Below are 19,061 nucleotides of genomic sequence, written 5' to 3' on the forward strand. Positions count from 1 at the left end.
ATCAGCGGGATTGTAGCTGTGGCCGCAGACATGAACCTCACAGCCAGGGCGGAGCTGACACAAGGCCCCTGCTGCAGCCCTTTCCCCCGGGTCGGATTTAGTGTCATTAACAGGTGGGCAGCAAAAATAGAAAGAGGAGGCACACACACACAGGAACACGCACACACACATGCAGTGAAGGGGATGGGTCTGAATGTGTGTGCTAATTTTCGCACAAGTACACTTTGAAGCTGAGACAGCCGTCCAACGCAACTGTCCATGTTAGCGTAAACAAACAGATTCACTTACAGAAGCTACAGTGTGACTGAATACCACAGACACACACACACATACACACACAAACACGCACACACGCGCCATCTCTCTTTCACCTCCTCCTTCAAGCATGAGCACATGTTACCCCATCTACCCCCCCTCAGACGTAATACTGAGCTACTTTGACCTACACTCCCCCCCCCTCCCCCTTTCACTTTCCCCTCCCTCAATCACTCCCTCTCCCGGCCTCAGCTCGCCCACCGTCACTCCGAGCAGAACCACACACACAAAAACCAGGTCAGCAACTTGTTAATATCATTGTTGTGATATTTGTGAGATGGCGGCGAGCGCAGCGAAGCGGGCGTGCAGCACGTGTTAAAGAGTGAAAAAGTGAGACTAATGTGTCTAATTTCAGCATGATAATTTCTGGCTGCTGAACTGTGTGAAGGGGGCCGGGCTGGTGGGGGAATAAAGCTGAACTTCAAACGTTGCCTTTACAGAGTGTTTATGGTGTTTGGTGTGTGCGCGTTTGTGTGGGTTCCATGTTGGCTTATTTTTGGATTCACTAAGAAAGTGAGTGAACTTGTTAAAGGTTGACGCTGGACTTTCCTGCTCGTGCTTCAATGCTGCTTTTCCAGCGCGTTATATTGGATGCCTTATAAGGTGAGACCTGATTGGTTTTGATGAGTAAGGACAGCAGACTTTAATTATTTTTTTAAACAGGTGCCCAGACACTTTACGTAAGAAATATTTGAAATCAACTACGAGCAGTTAAAGATGTCAGTGATGTTTTGCTGTTGCTTTAGATATGGAAGCTATAGTGACCACTTTGCACCACTGTCTTTTTGACAAATTGCCTGCAGTGTATTGTTACGTCACTTTTACAGTGTTATGTAGGCGTTATTACAGGAGTGTCAGCACAAAGACAAATGATACCACAAAATGCAATAAATGTTTGGGTTTTTTTGCAGAGTTTGGAGCAGAGTTAACTTTAGTTTTACTTAATTATGGGGAAAAGTTGCAGTTCAGCAACATGAATAAATCACAAAAGTGCCTTTAAAGAAAAATTTAATCTTGTTAGAAAATATCTTAACGCCAGAGTAATGTTACCTATTAATGAAAGATAACCATTTGAGAAAAACTATAAACTATTTTTGCATTTTCTTTTCCACTTTAGTGTAAATGTGCAGATAACACGGATGCTATATAAGAAGATATGTTGAATTTAACTGCTAACAGTGTTTGAACATGTTTGTCATTGGATAAACGTGTGTGCTAACCAGAGCTATTTCAAGTATATAATTACTTTTTCTGAGTTGTGGTTTTCTGTTACTAATCTAGGCCGCACTATGTGGAGAGCCCCTAATGTTTACAACCTAATTTGACTGTTAGAACAAACTACTTTGCAGTTAATACATTTGCACTGTCAAATCACTGTAAAATTGTTATAACAATTGTAAAATAATAAAAATATAGAATAAACTGATGATCTTTATTATCATATTCCCCTCAAAATGTCCACACATTTCACAATATTATTGGTATAGTTAACTAGGTGAAAATCTGATATTGTGGTGGGGCTACTATGGTGTTCACAATACGTCGTATAATAAAACTAGATTAAGCGAATGAGTTGATTGAACAATACTGCATCAAAATGTAGAAATGCCGGTGTCATTAATGATGTCACTAAGACACTCAAAAATGTTCTGGTTCATAACCTGCTGTGGAGTTTGCATGCGTCTGTTTAATTAGTGGTACTAAATTGGCCAAAGGTGAAAATGCGTATGGTTGGCGCCCTGTCCAGGGTGCTCGGTGTCAGTTGGGATAGGCTCAAATCCTTCTGTGCCCTGCGATTAGAGGTTTAAAAACACTCTACTTACTGTGCAAGAAGCTTCACTATGATGAAGTGCATTATTATATGTAAGGGTTTAGCATTTGAAGATGTGCATTAAGTGGAGGAATTTGTCTGTTAATGTGATCATGTGTTTATATTCTACTGTGTTGTTGTGGCTTATTATCTCTGTTTCACAAACCTGTGAAAACGTCTCTAAGCCTGCACTCTGTGACTTGTTATCTTGTTCACAAGGTAGATGCTGATATGAAAGTAAAATTGCGTCTTCTCCCCAGGGAACATCTTTCATTTTTGCTAACAAGACACCGGGTTGCATGTTGTGTCTGTTGTCACCACATCTGGGTGGAACTCAGCGGGGCAGCCGCGTCATTCCCCCTCCAGAAACAAAGGGTTTAAGACCGGCGATGTGTCTGTGTGACTTCGTATCACAGAGTTTCTCAGAATAGGTAATTGGTCGTGTCTTGAACACGATGAGTGTCGCTGAGGTACCACAAAGTATCTCAGAATAGATAGCAGGTTAAGATTTCACTATGCTGACTATTTCTCTATGTGCTTGCTGTCAACATCTCAAAATAGATAATTGATTTTGACACCACCATGCTAAGTGCCTTTATATTGGCTTAGTGTCCTTATGAAAAATGGAGAACAGGGCACAGATAATTATTTCTGATTTCTAGTATTTGCGAGCTCTCTCCAGTATTGTGTTCTTCCTGTTTTTTAAGTGCACTGATGAAAGCACTGAATCCTGGTTATTTAATGCAGTCATTTTTTGGCTCAAATTACAGTGGACTTTTGTTACAGAACAGCTGCTTCATGTGGGCTCAGATCCCACAGGAATAGAAGAACCAGTGTCTTTTGTTAACATTTTTATGGCCCAATTAGAGTCTTGTGAACTGTTCATTTACTTTTAAGATTTAACAAATGACATTCATGAAAGTTTCTATTTTTGGAGAGTTTGACATTATTTACACCTGGGTGAATTGATAATATACGGATAATGAGACTTCATAGCTAAACATGTAATCATGTTTAATAATCATGCTTTATATTGGACGGGAAAAAGAGTTAGTGTATTACAAAAAGGGAAACAACTGTTAGTGCAAAGGGTGAACACAATATCACGACAGTCAGGGCATGTACAATACTGGGGTTTGTGCAATATAATTGATGTGTTTCCGTTATTGTTATCTATACTGTCCTCTGTGTCCACTCTCCTTGTCATTGTTTGTTCTAGTATAATGTGATCACTGTTTTTGTCCTTGTCACATGATCTGTAAATAGTGTCTCTGTATGTTTTTACTAACTTGTGTTTAACACCAACCTGCCAGAGAGTCTGCAGATGGAAATTAGCCCAAGGCTATAATCTGGCATATTTACATTTGTTAAAATGTTCATTAATATGTATTGCCCCTCTTTCTAAAAATACATAAATACATAAATAAATAAATAAATAAATAATGGACTTTTATATTGTTCACTGACATAGTCAAAGGAGCTTGCAAAGAAAAGCTGGATGACTGAGAACCTTCACAGACATTTCACTGACATAAATAACCATCTTGCTTGAGCTATGGATCAGTCACAATGAAATGTCAAAGCTGGATTTACTTTTATAATACAATACTTTCTCATAAATAACACAGGTCTTCAAGGAAAAAATATTCAGCTGCATGGGATATTTTTGGTAAATTTTATGTTACCACCCCACCGAATTCTGAGAAAAAAGTCTGAATTGTGAAAAAAAATTTGAATTTTGAGAAAAAAGTTTGAATTTTGAGAAAAAAGTCAGAATTCTGAGAAAAAAGCCTTAATTCTAAGATTCCATTCGCTTCCGCTCCTCCTTTTCAGGGTCGCGGGGGGTGCTGGAGCCTATCCCAGCTGTCATAGGCGAGAGGCGGGGTACACCCTGGACAGGTCGCCAGTCTGTCGCAGGGCTAACACACAGGGACAGACAACCATTCACACTCACATTCACTCGCACATTCACACCTAGTGACAATTTGGATTATCCAATTAACCTATCCCCACAAGCTGCATGTCTTTGGACGGTGGGAGGAAGCCGGAGTACCCGGAGGGAACCCACACAAACACGGGGAGAACATGCAAACTCCACACAGAAAGACCCCGGCCTGATGGTGGAATTGAACTCAGGACCTTCTTGCTGTGCGGCAACAGTGCTAACCACCGTGCTGCCTTAATTCTAATTCTAGAGATTCTAAGATTCTAATTCTAAGATTAAAGTCAGAATTTTGAGATAGATTTTTCAGAATTCTGGAAAAAAAAAAGATGTAGCTGCTTTTTTTTTTCTTTTTCCCCCCGGTGGCCCTAATCCTGTTCCATAGTAAACATCTACAAGAAACAGTCAAAAAAAATCCAATGGAGTTTTTTTTGTTACAGACCTGTGTAATATGTCTTTGTATGAGTTGGGACCTCTGATGACGTTCACAATGGTTTTCGATGTAATCATTTGATTTAAATTGCTGGGGATTTTTATGAATCAAAGAGCCAGATCATGATATTACACATTTGCATTTCCTTTATCCAAATTGTTTAAATTGTGCATATTTAATGCTTTTTGGTTTTTATGTCCAAAAAGATAAGACTTTGTATATGTATATTTGAGAATTCAGATTTCTGTTACTAAAATAACATGTTATATAATAAAGCCTTTTGCAAAATCACTAGCTGACACTTTTGAATATTTCTCTGACTCTTGCATGTTGTGCACATTCTGTATGTGAAGCCTCTTTTATGATAGCTCTTACTTTTTGATTCTTTGTTCCTTCTTTTCATTCTAGGAAATGTCCTTTCTTACTCTCCTGACCTACCTCTACAGATGTTCAGAAGATACTCTTCTCAGTCCATCTTCTATAATCTGTAATTGTTTATTTTCTCCATGATGATTCACTTAACTGTTTTGTATCTGTCATCCAAGCCACCATTTTTCCTCAGCATTTTTTTCAAGAGAAGGATAATTGGCACCTTTTCCTGCTAAAGACGTTGTATGTCTAGTTTCTGGTCCCATTCTGGACATTTTAATTGTTTTTCTTTCAATTTCTAAGTAGACATTTCCTCTGTTTTTGCTCTACTCTTAATCTTGAATTGAAGAAAAGCCCAAATCGAGTTAGACCACCGACTGGACCCTGCTCGGCTTCCTTGGTAGTTTTATATTTTCTCAAAATGTGGTCAACGTTTTTTGTGACTGATGAGGAGGGCCGCACTTTAGGCCCAGGGACCCCCGGAGTGGCCGGCGGGCCTGTACCAGGAGGACCAGCCCAGGGTGCAGGGGGTCTGGCCGGCCTGATGAGTGGACGCAGTACATTTGGTGGGAACAAGCGCCGCAGGACAACATCAACAGGACATGCCATGAGTGAGGCCCAGGAGGGAAAGGTACCTGGTTTTATATTGTGTGGATGTATGTTTACTTTCTGGATGCATGATCGTAGTCTGGAGGTAATAGAACCAATCAATCAAATAGCTGCCTTAAGTGAAGTCAAGGTACAGGGAACACACCACAGGATCAGAAAATGGCTCTGAATATTAGAAAATACATATTTTGAAAAGTTATCTGACAATAAGGTGATAAAGATAAAACTGAAATGCAATCTATAGGTGTCAAATAGGTATGAGACTATGAAAAGCTGTGAATTTTCCTATTTCAAAGTTGTATTATTTTACTATTAGAACAATTTTCTGGCCTTGCTGTCCGTCATTCATCTGACAACATCAGGCAGTGAGAAAAAATGGGAATGGGACATATCTTTGTTTGGTCACTGTGATTTATGATTAAAAAAGTCAGCATTATGTGCTTTACAGACTTAGTCTAAATAATCTAAGTAATTTTATGTAACTGAGCTCAGCCAGACACCTCTGAAAGCACCGTTTTGATTCTGTGTAGTGCTGTGTGTAGGAGTGATGGGTAGGAGGCCTATTTCTATGCTGCCGTTTATTGTCTGGATGGTATGGAGGATCAAAACGGACAAAATTTAAATTACAGAAATAAATCAACAAATTCATCAATACATCCTCAGTAAAATGCCGTAAAAACTACTGTTAAAAATACATTTAGAAATAAATAAATATGTGACAAACTGAAAGTGATGTCTTCATTTCAATCAATCAATCAATCAATCAATCAATCAATCAAAGCTTTATTTGCCACATGCAGGTTGCCCTGCAGTGAAATGGGACCCCCCCGACCTTACACACACAACACAGACATTACATGGGGATACAAGTCGGAGATCGGTAGCGTTACAGAAAAACACTGAAATATACACTACAATGCGAAAGTACAAGAGGAAAAAGGAGAACTCTACTCATGCTGTGCTTCCATGGTAGGACAGCATGAGAACAGGAAACAAAAAAACTCCTCTGTACAAAAAGCACATAAATGTCCACAGCACAACATTGTGAAAGACATGACAAGCCACAGGATTGGGTGGGGGGTGAGGAGTAATCCGAAGCGAACACAGCACAGCGCTACCATTCCAGCGCGGCACATAGACCCGCCGTGTTCCCCCGCAGGAAACAAGCATCGAAGGCGTTTGGAAAGGGAGGGGGATGAGTGTGTGCTTATTAGTGTAAGTGTATGTGTGTGTGTGTTTCATTTCATTAACTTGCTTGTTTAACTTTCTATTAAATACTCTCTCTCTCATATATATGCAGTATATTTAGTTTTATCTAAACATATTTATTTAGGATGTTTACATCCCGTTTTGTCACTACATTGAATTTGACGGTATTCAAAAGTTATTTATAAGCAATAACCTGGAAATTTATCTAATGGTGTTCTTGCTGGAGGCAGTGGCAGTTACACTATTCTTTGAATGAACATCTGGTCATTTGCATAATGACAAAGAAAAAAATAGGTCCGTCATAGTTTGGGCCTATATTTTAGCCAGTGGGGCTAGGGATATTCCTGAAGACTTCCAAAAATATATTAAAAGAAAGGTTGCCTAAGAGAGTACAAGCTGTCTGGTTTTGCCTTATATACCGCATTGCTTCAATAATCATTGCAACTAGTCCCAATTTTCCAAGCAAAATATAAAGAAATGGTACTTCAAGACTTTTGCACAATGCTGTGAATAAAATGTTATATAAATGGGGCATATTAGTTAGTCTGCAATTTATCTTTTGTTGTGTATTAGATTTTGGTAGGCGTGGGTCCCTACCAAACAGGGATTGACTGTATAATCTGGGAATGAACGCTAACAATTAGAGACAAAAGGGCAGCGAGTAAGGGACACTGTAACTGACACCTCACGACTTAAGCACACACCAGTGACAGTACATTTATGAAAGAAAATCCTTACGTTAACTTAAATTGTTCTTGTTTTGTCACCAGATCAAATTAGCATTCTTTGTCGCCATTGTTGGTGTAGTCCTGACAGTCCTCGGGGTCGGGACTGAGTTCTGGGTGGAGCTGGCACCACCGAAGAGTTTCTATAACAATCAGGTGAAAGTCAGACTTTTTTCTGTTCATGAGCTATGTTGCTGTCTGTCCAGGGTAGAAGTATTACGGGCTAAAGTACCAACTAAACAGCCATTTCCTTTTAGAAATGAAAGGCTGTTTGGTCCAAAGGGCAAAACCCTGTGATCGATGGCAAAAAATATTACCCCTGATTTTAAATCAACAGTCTTTGTTTTGCAGACTTGTCTGACAGCCCACTATGGCCTGTGGAAGGGCTGCACCAAGACCCTGTGGGTGTCTGATATTGACCCAGAGAGAGAGAGCTGCGGACCTGCTGAACTGGCTGGAGGTGACTTGTGAAATTACTGACCAGTTGGGTGGATGTGCGTCTAACTTTTGGATGATGGATGACTAGTCTGTCTGATGAAAAGAGGTTTGAACAGATGATTGATGGAGCAATGAGCTGACTGGACGTTTGTCAAACCGTCGAGCTTGTTGGACAGTTCAGTTTGAGGGAGAGAGTTAGAATGAAAGAGTGGTCTACCTGACTTTTTGGCTAGACAAATGATGCTTGGCTCACTGTTTGATGGCTGGCAGGCTGAATAGTCTGGCTGAGTAACTGACTGAGTCATTGTTACAGAGTGAAATGGTCCACATTTTTGTTTTTGGGTCAAGTGAAGGGATACAACAGAACAAGGACAACAATATCCGGCTTCTGTTTGAGTGTCTAAACACTTGAATTTTAACTTGTGTTCATACTGCATGGGTTTTAATATATCTGTTTTAATGATTTAAAATGTTCAGCAGTGTTCAGCAGTGGTTGGCTGGGGCTTGTCTGCGTGGAGTCTGCATGTTCTCGCTGTACTTTCTTCCTATAGTCCAAAGGCATGCACATTAGATAAACAGGTCATTCTAAACTGATCATATGTTTTGATGCAAGAGTATGTGGTGGTATATGTAATCCTTGTGATAGACTGACTTGTCTAGTGTATACCGAAGCAGCAAATCAACTGCCACATTGAACTGCAAAAAACTTCAGATCCCATTTAAAATGCCAAACTTTACAGCAATAAAAGTCATGTTTACATCCTGGTATGAAAACAGCTTTGGCTCATATATTTAGTTTGACCCTCCCTTCATACTTGTGCTGTTGGTCCATTAACTAATAATTAGAACACTCAAGAATTTTGTGCTTTAGTTTTGGTGAGTAAAATTCGAGTCTATCACCAATTAGCAGGTGTCCGTGTGTTGCACCTATAGAATTTATGCATGCAGCCTGTTAATCAAGCTTGCTATCATTAGCTGATAATGAAAACCTCTAATACAAATATGGTCTCTTCTTGCTCAAACAGCCCACAGCTGAGGCTTCAAAATATCCCAAACAGCACCTCAACACCAATAGACTAAAATAATACCCAATGCTCCAACTCTATGCTGTCATGCTGTCCTATACCCTACCAGTTCTCAAGCTAATCAGGTTCTACTGATCTCACAACTTATAGTTTCAGGTGCAGAACAAAATGAGACTGTGGGTTGGAAAACTTTGGAAACATTGTTAAAGCTATTTTGTCAAAGTGTGCTGTGTGGCAGATAGGATGAAGGACCCAAATGCAGCACTCACAGGACACAAGGGTGAACTGAAAGAGGCAGCTTTATTGCGCTGTAGCAAAAACATACTAGGAACCAAAAATCCAAAAACACCAAGAGAAGCTAATGACAAGGAACTAAGACACTGGGATTAGAGGTAGAACCCTACCAAGAACAAGGAGGGGGGAAAAGCACACAGCATGGTAACGGTGCAAAGCAACACTGACAGAGAGAAACACAGGGCTTAAATACACTGAGGGAAAATGAGGGAGTGAGACACAGGAGGAGAGCACAGCTGGGAGTAATCAAAGGTAACAAGACAAGGGGAGGCAAAACTAGAAACACTGCACACAGGACAGGGACTATGAAAATAAAACAGGAAACATGAGACAATTCACACAGACACTTGACACTAATACGTGGAAACATGACAGACCTGGGAACAGAGGAAACACGAGGCACAGAGGCAAAACTGACTAGACGTGGAACACAGTAAAAACACAGAAACAGAACAGAAAACCTAAAAAACAGAACTATATTACCATACAACCAGAAAGCCATAATACAAAAAGTATAACTTAACTCAAAAATCAGAAACACTGAATGACCAGAACCAGGACCAGGACATATTTGCAGTATCGCTCCTATTTTCCATGACTCACCTGCATTAACTCCTCTTTTTGCTAAATGATTCGTATAAAAAAACAAAATTGAGATTTTGGACTGAGGAGTCCACAGAGACATCTCTGCATCTTATCAGAGAAGAGATCTCTTTGATTATCATCAAGTGAGAAAGCTTTACAGGGTACTTGCTTGCTGGGTAACGGGGGTGCAGTGAGATTTTTTGAACATGTGGAAGGAATGAATATGAAGCTGAAACAAGTAAAAATTCAAGGCCTGCACCCTCACCATGAGGAAAAAGAATCACTGTCAAAGAACAAAACAAACCTCCTTTTATGCTATAGACTCCTTTAAATTGCTAAACTACAGTGTTAAAAACTACTGGACTATAGTAAGTGCAGTACATGTGTTACAAAGTCAAACACCCTGCAGAACATCATGGGCTGTAGAACAACAAATGCAATATGTGTCATTTGTAAACGAGCCGATTCTTTGTGGCAAACAACAAAAGCGAAACAACTTTTTAACCGCTCCTGCTCAGCTCTGCTGAGAATCTTCTTCATTTTGCTGGGCACACCAAGCAGACCAATCACATGCAAAGACAGGCTAGGATCATAACATTATGTAAAAGAAGCAAGAAGGCAGAGGCTCAGGAGACAACGAGTGCAGCGATACAGGCTAGAGACAGACAGAAAAGGAGATGAATTTGAATTCAAGGCTAAAGAAATGAGCAAAATGCAAAGGTAACATAAATCGGAACTGCTAAATTAGGCTAAAATACAAGGCTCTGAATGAAGGGCCAGGCTTTTCTAAGGGAGCCGAGTCAAAAGAGCCAAATCTTTGAAAAAAGCTGGATCACCCATCACTAATATAATATACTCTCATTTTGATCATTTTTTTCTTTTTATATGGTTACATGGATGGTTAGATTTACCAAGGTTTAACCTCCTAGGACCTGGCGTCCACATATGTGGACATCACATTTTGGGTTATTTAGACCAAAATACTGAATTTTGCTCTACAAGGGCCTGACATCCACTTACGAGGACCTTATACTGCTACTGTTCTATCAAAACTTTAAACGAATATCCTCATATGTGGCTCTGATTTTTCATAAAAACAAAAATAAGGTAAAAAAAAAAAATCTGGTAATTCTTTGTTTTTACATTCATCAGGCCCCAATGTGTCCAAATATCAAAGACAAATTAAAAATGCATGCCATGGAAGAGTTCAGGTCTTAGGAGGTTAATTCTGCTCAAACAAAGATATTATGTAGCCATATTGAGATATCACATAGCACCAATAGTGATGCATACATGCATTCTGAAACAGCTCAGTGATTCCATTTATGAATGTATGGAGTATAATTTGAGATAAAATCTCCTCTTAATATAATATGGATGTATATAAAGTTTAGCTTTTAGTCTATACTACAATTTTCAATAAAAACTCAAATATTTATTCATTCACAGATTTATTTATTCGAAGAACATGAAAAACAGCAAGTTGCTGAACCCAAACCTCAGAATTTAAAAATGATCATCATTGAATTTTCAGATTTTAGCTCATCCAGTCAAAGGACTGATCAGTATAAACCACAACAATGTGTCCATCCATCCGTCTGTCCACAGTTCAGGAGACTTGCTACTCCGCCTACAATATTGTCTTCACCCATTCTGTGTTCAATGTCACATTTGTTGAATTTACAGGCAATAACCTGGGACCTGATGGATCATGAGTCAGATGAACTGCTACATCACTGACTGCTCTGACTTTCCTGCTTTATTAAGTTCCTTTATCCAATTTAAATGTGAAATGTTATTTTAGGGGTTTTCTTCTTAGCCAGACACTGATGATGGAAATGCTGGCCCACAAATTCCTTTGGGGATTAAAGTGTACACATGTTCTGTGGTCAATGAAAGGAAAGTCCAATTGTCGCCTGACTGGCCAGCTACAGCGAGCCTTTATTTGTTGATGGGATTTGAATTCTGTCAATTGGGATTTTAGAGTGCTGCAGTGTTCGCTGAAACTCTTATAGCTGCGGCGGCAGAAAAAAAAGCGACCAAGCCAGAACACTGAGGATGCGGCTTTGATCACACTAATTAAGAGTGATGTGTGCACGTGTTGTGCATGCTCGTGTTTGCCAATGCACGAGGGAACAGATAGAGGTGTCACAATCTATTTGACGGCCAATTTCTAATTACTGTAACACATCATCAAGAAGGCAGAATACAAATTGCGCAGGAAGCATTGGGTTGTCACCTTGAGCTTGTCATTGACGTTCACGGCTGATTATGTTTGATGGAGAATAATTGAAACCAAAGCATCCAGGGGTGGGAAAGAGGAAGAGGATGTGGGGATGTGGCTTCTTGAATTTCAAAAAGATGATCAAGATAATTTGCAACTACAGGAGATTACCTGTCAGTGTTCATGTCACTTATAGCGATTTGTCTTTCGCTCTCCTGCAGAATCGAACTGCACGTACTTCAAGTTTTATACCACAGGGGAAAATGCTGTGATGTTTCAGAAGACGACACAGAAAAGTGAGTCACTTAGGCTCTTTCAGCTGCCCACTCCTCTCTTTTCTCTTTTCTCCACATGTACCTCTCACTGACCCCACCCCCTCCCCCTTTCACCTGTGCCCTCTCCGCCCTTTCATCTTCATCCTCTCTTATCCTGCCATCACCTTTCCCATGATCTATCCCTGTATTTCTCTGTCCCATCGTTTTCTCTGTGTCTCCCTTCACCTCCTTGCTACGCTCTTTCAGGTTGGTCATTGTCTGCTCCCTGAGTGTTTGAAATGCATTCCGCCTACGCTGCGTTCAAGTGCCTCCGAGCTGCTGTCTAACCTCCCATTTCACTGGCAGTTTCATAATGTATTAAGATCACACAGCGCCATACACTGAATGAAGAAAGACGGACGCACATTAAAAACTCATTGTTCACTGGTGCCACATCATTGTCACGCTATAAGCCTCAATCTAGTGATTTAAAGTCACCACGAGTATGAAAAATGATTCATTTGGAGTCTAATTCAAAATCCATACACCTATCCAAACCTTTTACATCTGAAGATGATTGTGTTATTGGAATAAAAGCACTTTCCAAGACATCCAACATGCCATTTACATCTGTAGCATCGGTGGTTTTGGAGGGACTACCATCTGTGCACGATCTGATATCGTCGTGTTGGTGTTGTTCCCAGATCATCATACTAAAGGTTGTTCCAGGATCAACATTGCAAGTGACCAATCAGAATGTTGTGATGTCATACTTTTGCGACTTCGGGAAAAACCGGCGTAAAACAAAAACCTGTACTTAAGCTGCGAGAAACTGCCTTTGTCCGCCGATCAACGGACCCTAACCCTGACCCTGACCCTAACCCTTTAATAAACGCTAAGCAGAATTGATATTGTCCTTGCAACATTGGAATTTCATAAATGCACGAATGGGTTGGTGCGCAAAAGAATAACGTCACAATAATGTGATTGGTCACTTGCAATGTTGAACCTGGAACAACATTTTCATGATGATCTGGGAACAACACCAACACGAGGATATCAGATCATCCACCATCTGTAGTCCCTTGTGCTGAAAATTGTTCAACACAAACATTTTCTGTTACATTATCTGTAGCTTTGTAGCTAGCAGAGAAAGTGCTGTCTTATTTTTTGGCAGGATATATATTTTCAGAATCCAACAACAAAGATGACCCTTTTCCCAACTTTACCGCACTACTTTATATTCTGTCTCTTATAGCAGTGGTCTCCAACCAGTGGACCGGTAGTGAGTCATGAGTTGAGGCTTGGGTGTGAAATTTATCGTTTTCAGGGTTTTTATAGATTTTTATCGTTATTATTTTTTTATCGTTAACTCGCTTTCCCTGGGTCTTTTTCCCGTGTGTTATGAATAGATGTTCTTTTTTTTTTGGTTTAATTTTGTTGTATTTATCTGCAACACCTTAAAGGCCAGTCCATGAAAATATTGTTGGACATAAACCGGTGTATGGCACAAAAAAGGTTGTGTACCGCTGTCTTATAGTTAAAAAAATATTACTTGTGTTAATACATTTCCAACTAAAATGTGTCTTCGGTGTAATCTATGCAAAACGACTTCTGCAAATAAGTAGAATCAAATATTATCTATAAACAAACATTTTTTTATTACTACAAGCTTTCTTATTTGCATTTGTATTCCACCTGAAGTCTAATCAAATTAAGAAAGCTCTGGTTGTGTTCATGTAAATGAGTCCATGTGGAGCGCAACTGAGGAAACAAATTTGCCAAAACCTAAACTGTCCAATGACATTTTAGCATTCATAAACAATGACTGGCACATGGCAGAGGAAGTCTTGGCCTGGATATCAGCTGGTTTTACAGGAAAGGTCAAAATACTAACTTTTATCTCCAGAGTCTAAGTGAGTGTATGCTAGCCGAGGGTTTTCCGATTTTGTGTTCAACCTAACTTGTGTTACACGATTTGTGTCACTGTTCATGTGGACGTAGCGCTTTCAGTGGGAGAAACGTTTCATCATCCCAACCAATCACAGCAGATTGCCCCGCCCCTCCCTGAGCCTGGTTGTGCTGGAGGTTTCTTCCTGTTAAAAGGGAGTTTTTCCTTCCCACTGTCGCCAAAGTGCTGCTCATAGGGGGTCATATGATTGTTGGGTTTTTCTCTGTATCTATGAAGCGCCTTGAGGCGACTTTTGTTGTGATTTGGCGCTATATAAATAAAATTGAATTGAATTGAATTAATCCAATTGACTTCTTCAGTGTCAGCTGCAGGTTTCCCCAACCTTATAAACAGTACATTTGCACATTGACTTAAACCAGCCCACTGAATGAACAATGGGCTGTGAGGTCACTTGGATGAGTGACCAAACGTTACGTCCACATGAACAGAATCAACCTTTTAGCGTTTACTTACCTGGATGATTGAGCATGCCCCAAAACATGAATTCACTGTAGTTTCAATACTTTCAGATTTAGTTTGGTCATACAGTCACAATGTTAGTTAAGCATTTATTACAACAGAGTGATTCACAAACTGGAATGTTAAGCAGCTTTTATTTGAGCAAGCTCCTGAAACCTCATGCCTTAACATGAAAGCTGTGATTTGCAACATGGGATCATTCCCATCGCTAATTTTTCATTAGTCAAACCAAACTGCGTACAAAGCTGCTTTATCATTGCTACTGGAAGTCATTTGCAATTTGTTACAGTCATTCCTCAACTGTGTCACCCCGTCATTAGTGAACTGGCTAATTGTGTATATTTTTGCCATGAAGTAGGCTCCTGGTTTCTACTAACACAAATTTAAAATGGTTTACGTATCATTTGTTCAACCTTGCTACGAGCTGTTACACACGAAAGCTCTGTCCGCATTTAAAGTGATTTAAATCATGCATCGCTTTGTTGCTGACAGTTGATTGCTACAGAACAATAATAATGTTTTTACCACTTCATCATTTCAGTCAGTGGTATCCTCTCTGGTAGTCTCCTTCTGTGCTGACACCCCCTAACGCTATGCTACAGCAACATTACAGTGAGACAAAAACAAAGGCAGCAGCTGGTTACAAACTTGTCCGCTCTGTCTTTTAGATACGATACGTTTTCCCCTGTTGAACACAGAAATAAATGAACCACCTTTTGATCGAGTTCTGTCTAAAATCCACTTATATTAACACTGTCATTATTCCCTATGTAGATCTGAATGTGGCAGCAGCAATGTTGGCCCTATTCAGCCTGTTTCTGATGGTGATGGGCGCCATCTGCATCACTATGGCTCTCAGTAAGGAGATCCTGTTTTTCCTTAAACCAGCATCTGCATGCTTCATTCTGTCAGGTCAGTAAAGGTGGCAGCAAAGTTACCCTCACTAAGGCAAATTTATCCAAAACTATACCTCTCACAGCTCGTTCTGGTTCCTCCATCACAGGTGTTCTGGTGCTCCTGTCCCTCCTGGTTTTCCACCAGTCTGTTTTGGCTTTTCTTGCCAGCAATCACATAGTTCCTCTCCACCATGAGCTCTCCTGGTCAGTATCGTGTATTGGCTGTGCGGGGGCTGTCCTCATCGTGGGTGGGATCCTCTTCCTGCTGTTGGCGTTGCCCTACAGCCCCTGGCAGAAGTGCCTCCCTCACAAGGACAGCAGTAGCTAGTGGACTGGAGGTGATGGTGCATTTTATCTGCCCCTCTTGTAAGGGGGAGGGTGCAGAGAAGTGAGGAGGTTTCCCAGAGATGTCTTACCAAAGAGATAGCTTTTTCTGTTGACTTAGAGCAATTTTGTTGGAAGAGTCGCTGGTTTTTCTAGTGCTTTAGTTACTGCATTTACCAAAATATCCCATTATTAAGCTACTAATTTAGTTAAAGATAGCCTTAATTTCTTTCTGTTGCACAATAAGCCATTCATTTACAAAGAATGTGGTGATCTTATTGCTCAGATGTGTGTGGGAAACACTGTATTGTCTTACTAAAGATCTTGCAGGGTTTAGAGGCTATTGTTGTTAGTAATTCAAAAATGATTAAAAAAAAAGAAAAGAAAAATTTTCTTCCTTCCAACTTTTTTGTTTTAATATTCATGATTTTCATCCCTCTACTTAAACTCACTACTTATTTAAGAATTTGCTGAAAATTAAAATATCTGCCACCTTCAGTGCTAACGTTTTTATGACGCTCGGCACATATTAAAATGCTTTCCAGTTAATTTCCCTCTTTATTTATTATTCACACAGCTAATTCACCCATTAGCTAATAAGCTTTTAAAATGACTTTTGTTCTGCGTGTTTACTCCGAGAAAGGTTCTGCTCATAGATGCACGATCGCACAAGCCGAGAGCATTCAGCAGTTAAATGTTGTGTTAATGTCACTCTTGTTTTACCCCGAATGCATTTACTGTGGCTACGCTTTGATAGCTTTCTCATTTCGTTTTAAAAAGCTGCCTTTCTGCTCAGGTAACGATGTGACCATCATCACAACTGTGTGCTGACTGCCAATTTGAGAAAGTCATAAAGTTTATTTTTAGTGGTGTGTGAAAAACAAACAAACCCTGATTGCCTTTTCTCCCGCAGAGCTGCTTTATGATTGCTATGATGTTTTTTGTTGATCCTTTGTGTATATTGAGATTATTACCTGCGTAACCATGTATGAGCCCGTCTTCTTGAAGTTACAATTATATGCATTTAATTCAAAACAAAAACACTTTTGCAAATTTAAAAAGAAAAAGCTGCTAAATTGTGTGTTTACTAATTCCAAACTTGTCAGTAAAATATAATTGGTACTGGGACAGGCTGTGTCCCTCTGAATTGGATAAGCAGAAGAAAATAGATGGTACATGCTTTTAAAAATGGTTTTCAGTTTTATTTTTTAAATGCCAAAAAGGGATCATGTTGCGGGTTAGCCATGAAGCTTCTGCAGCACTTAGGCGTTCACACTGCAGGCGAAAGCGCATCAAATCCGATTTTTTTGACCCTATGCGACCCATATCCGATCATGCTATGACAGTGTGAACGGCACAAATCCGATATTTTCAAATCCGATCTGGGTCACTTTCATATGTGGTACTGAATCCGATATATATCTGATGTTTTAGAAAGCGACTGCTGTGTGAACGGTCAAGTCGCATTAAATCCGTCTTTTACGTCACCGACACAAGACAGACGCCAATAATCAGCGCCGGAGAAGACATCGCGAACGCTTCCTGGCCATCCGGTGAAACTGTTGGGAAGACAACGTTGGAGAAACGTGAACATTTTATTTGTACTGTATAATCTGCAGATTCTGACAGAAATCTGTAACTATCCTTTGAAGCAGCGCTCCTCTAAAACAGCAATAAGGATCATTATTAGGTTATTTACATTATTATGTAAATAACAAAATAACTTAAAGCAAAAATTGGGAAACGTGAAGTCCGAAGTCTTTATATTAAGGGCCATCAGTCAAACAATACTGTTGCTCTGGGTCTAAACAGAGCGCGTTGTGTGTGACGTCTTCTTTTGCACATGTGGGCCGCTAAAAGCGGCCCACATGTGCAAACTAGAGCGCGTTTGCTGTCGCATTTTATTTGTAGTGTGAACGAGCAGACAAAAAAATCAGATTTGATCAAAAAATCGGAATTGAGCATCAAGACCTGCAGAGTGAACGTAGCCTAAATAATGCTGATATGATTCAATATCACTATTGCTACTTCATTGGAAAACATTAGAATTTCTGCAGTAATCAGAAATGGAAATTATAATAAGATCAAAGCTTGTTTGAGAATATTTCAAGGTCATATATGAGCTTACATAACTTTCCATGTATATGGCTGATAAAATAAATGATCACCATTCACTGTGTTCAGTGTATAAATATAACTTCAAGGAGACAGGTCCATCCTGTTGTAATATTGTACCAGTACATATACATGTATTTATATATATTTGGCTGTTATAAATGTAGCGTAACACTCCTGTCTCGTCATCTTCATCACATGCAGATACAACAACACTGTAAGAAGAGTATTGGTTTGACATTTTAAATGTAAGTACAGAGAAGCTGCACTGTGTTAATCAGCTGCCAGGTTTTTACCTTCAAGATTTCTGTTAAAACAAAGCGCTTCTCTGCCTGAATGGAGGGTGAACTGTCGCTGCAACTTTTCTGAACTGAATCGACTGAGTATGAATGAGTTCATTTTATTATTAAACATCACATGAATATTTAATGTCATCCTCTATCAGGTTCCATTTCTCTCCTGTTCTGCACTCTCGACACGTTCTTGGCTTACAGCCGCTGCCTCCACAATCGCTGCTTTTACGAACTGTCCCACTTTACGCCTCATAACTGAACTGTTAACTACATGCTCTGTTTCATACTTTTTCTTTGGGTTCTGTTCATTGGAATCTCATCAGATTAAAACGCTGTGTAATATTGCAGAAGTATTATTCTGTATTTTGAATAAAAAACATGCTTTGAGATTAAAACCTGAAGTCTGGTATATACTGTACACCAGGATGTTTGAGTAGATCAGACCTGTCCTTGTCCATCTCACTGCATCTAAATGATCAGGTGTGTAAATGTTTGGTGGGTCACAATTTGTTTTTTATTATTATTGTTATTTTTTTTACAAAATTGGCTCTGCTTGGCACAACACAACAAAGATGTGTTGTGCCACAGTGAGTTTTTCTACCAGTATGTTTGGTTCACAGTAGGGGTGTGATGATATATGGGTACTAATGATATCTGTGTATGTAAAAATGAAATATTTATAGCATTTTAACACATATGATTATATTCTGGGCGATCCATTGCGAGGTAGAGCTAAATAATGGGAGCACTACTGGATTCGCTCAAACCAC

At 39.6% G+C, this 19,061-nt stretch overlaps 1 protein-coding gene across 2 annotated transcripts; it reads left to right on the top strand.

The window, feature by feature from the left end:
- Positions 1-498: 498 nt before the first annotated feature.
- On the top strand, positions 499-18,686 carry cacng6a (calcium voltage-gated channel auxiliary subunit gamma 6a). Of its 2 annotated transcripts, none has more exons than XM_087834749.1 (7): positions 499-552; positions 4,909-5,500; positions 7,458-7,568; positions 7,764-7,872; positions 12,200-12,274; positions 15,438-15,575; positions 15,667-18,686. In XM_087834749.1, the coding sequence occupies exons 2-7, from the start codon at positions 5,291-5,293 to the stop codon at positions 15,885-15,887; spliced, it is 864 nt and encodes a 287-aa protein (XP_087690875.1). In that variant the 5' UTR covers positions 499-552; positions 4,909-5,290; the 3' UTR covers positions 15,888-18,686. The 2 variants fall into 2 exon arrangements, with proteins under 2 accessions (XP_087690875.1, XP_087690876.1); XM_087834750.1 differs by lacking the exon at positions 499-552 and adding an exon at positions 567-918.
- Positions 18,687-19,061: the final 375 nt, after the last annotated feature.

The sequence above is a fragment of the Neolamprologus brichardi genome, chromosome 22, assembly GCF_056152115.1.
Source record: "Neolamprologus brichardi isolate AB-2024 chromosome 22, ASM5615211v1, whole genome shotgun sequence".
Classification (NCBI taxonomy): domain Eukaryota; kingdom Metazoa; phylum Chordata; class Actinopteri; order Cichliformes; family Cichlidae; genus Neolamprologus; species Neolamprologus brichardi.

What these genes read in the sequence shown, in the direction of transcription:
- cacng6a (XM_087834749.1), top strand. Translation starts at nt 5,291, where the DNA reads ATGTGGTCAACGTTTTTTGTGACTGATGAGGAGGGCCGCACTTTAGGC. An exon ending in GTGAGGCCCAGGAGGGAAAG is followed by an intron (nt 5,501 to 7,457) that starts GTACCTGGTTTT and finishes TTTTGTCACCAG; the next exon opens with ATCAAATTAGCATTCTTTGT. An exon ending in AGAGTTTCTATAACAATCAG is followed by an intron (nt 7,569 to 7,763) that starts GTGAAAGTCAGA and finishes TTTGTTTTGCAG; the next exon opens with ACTTGTCTGACAGCCCACTA.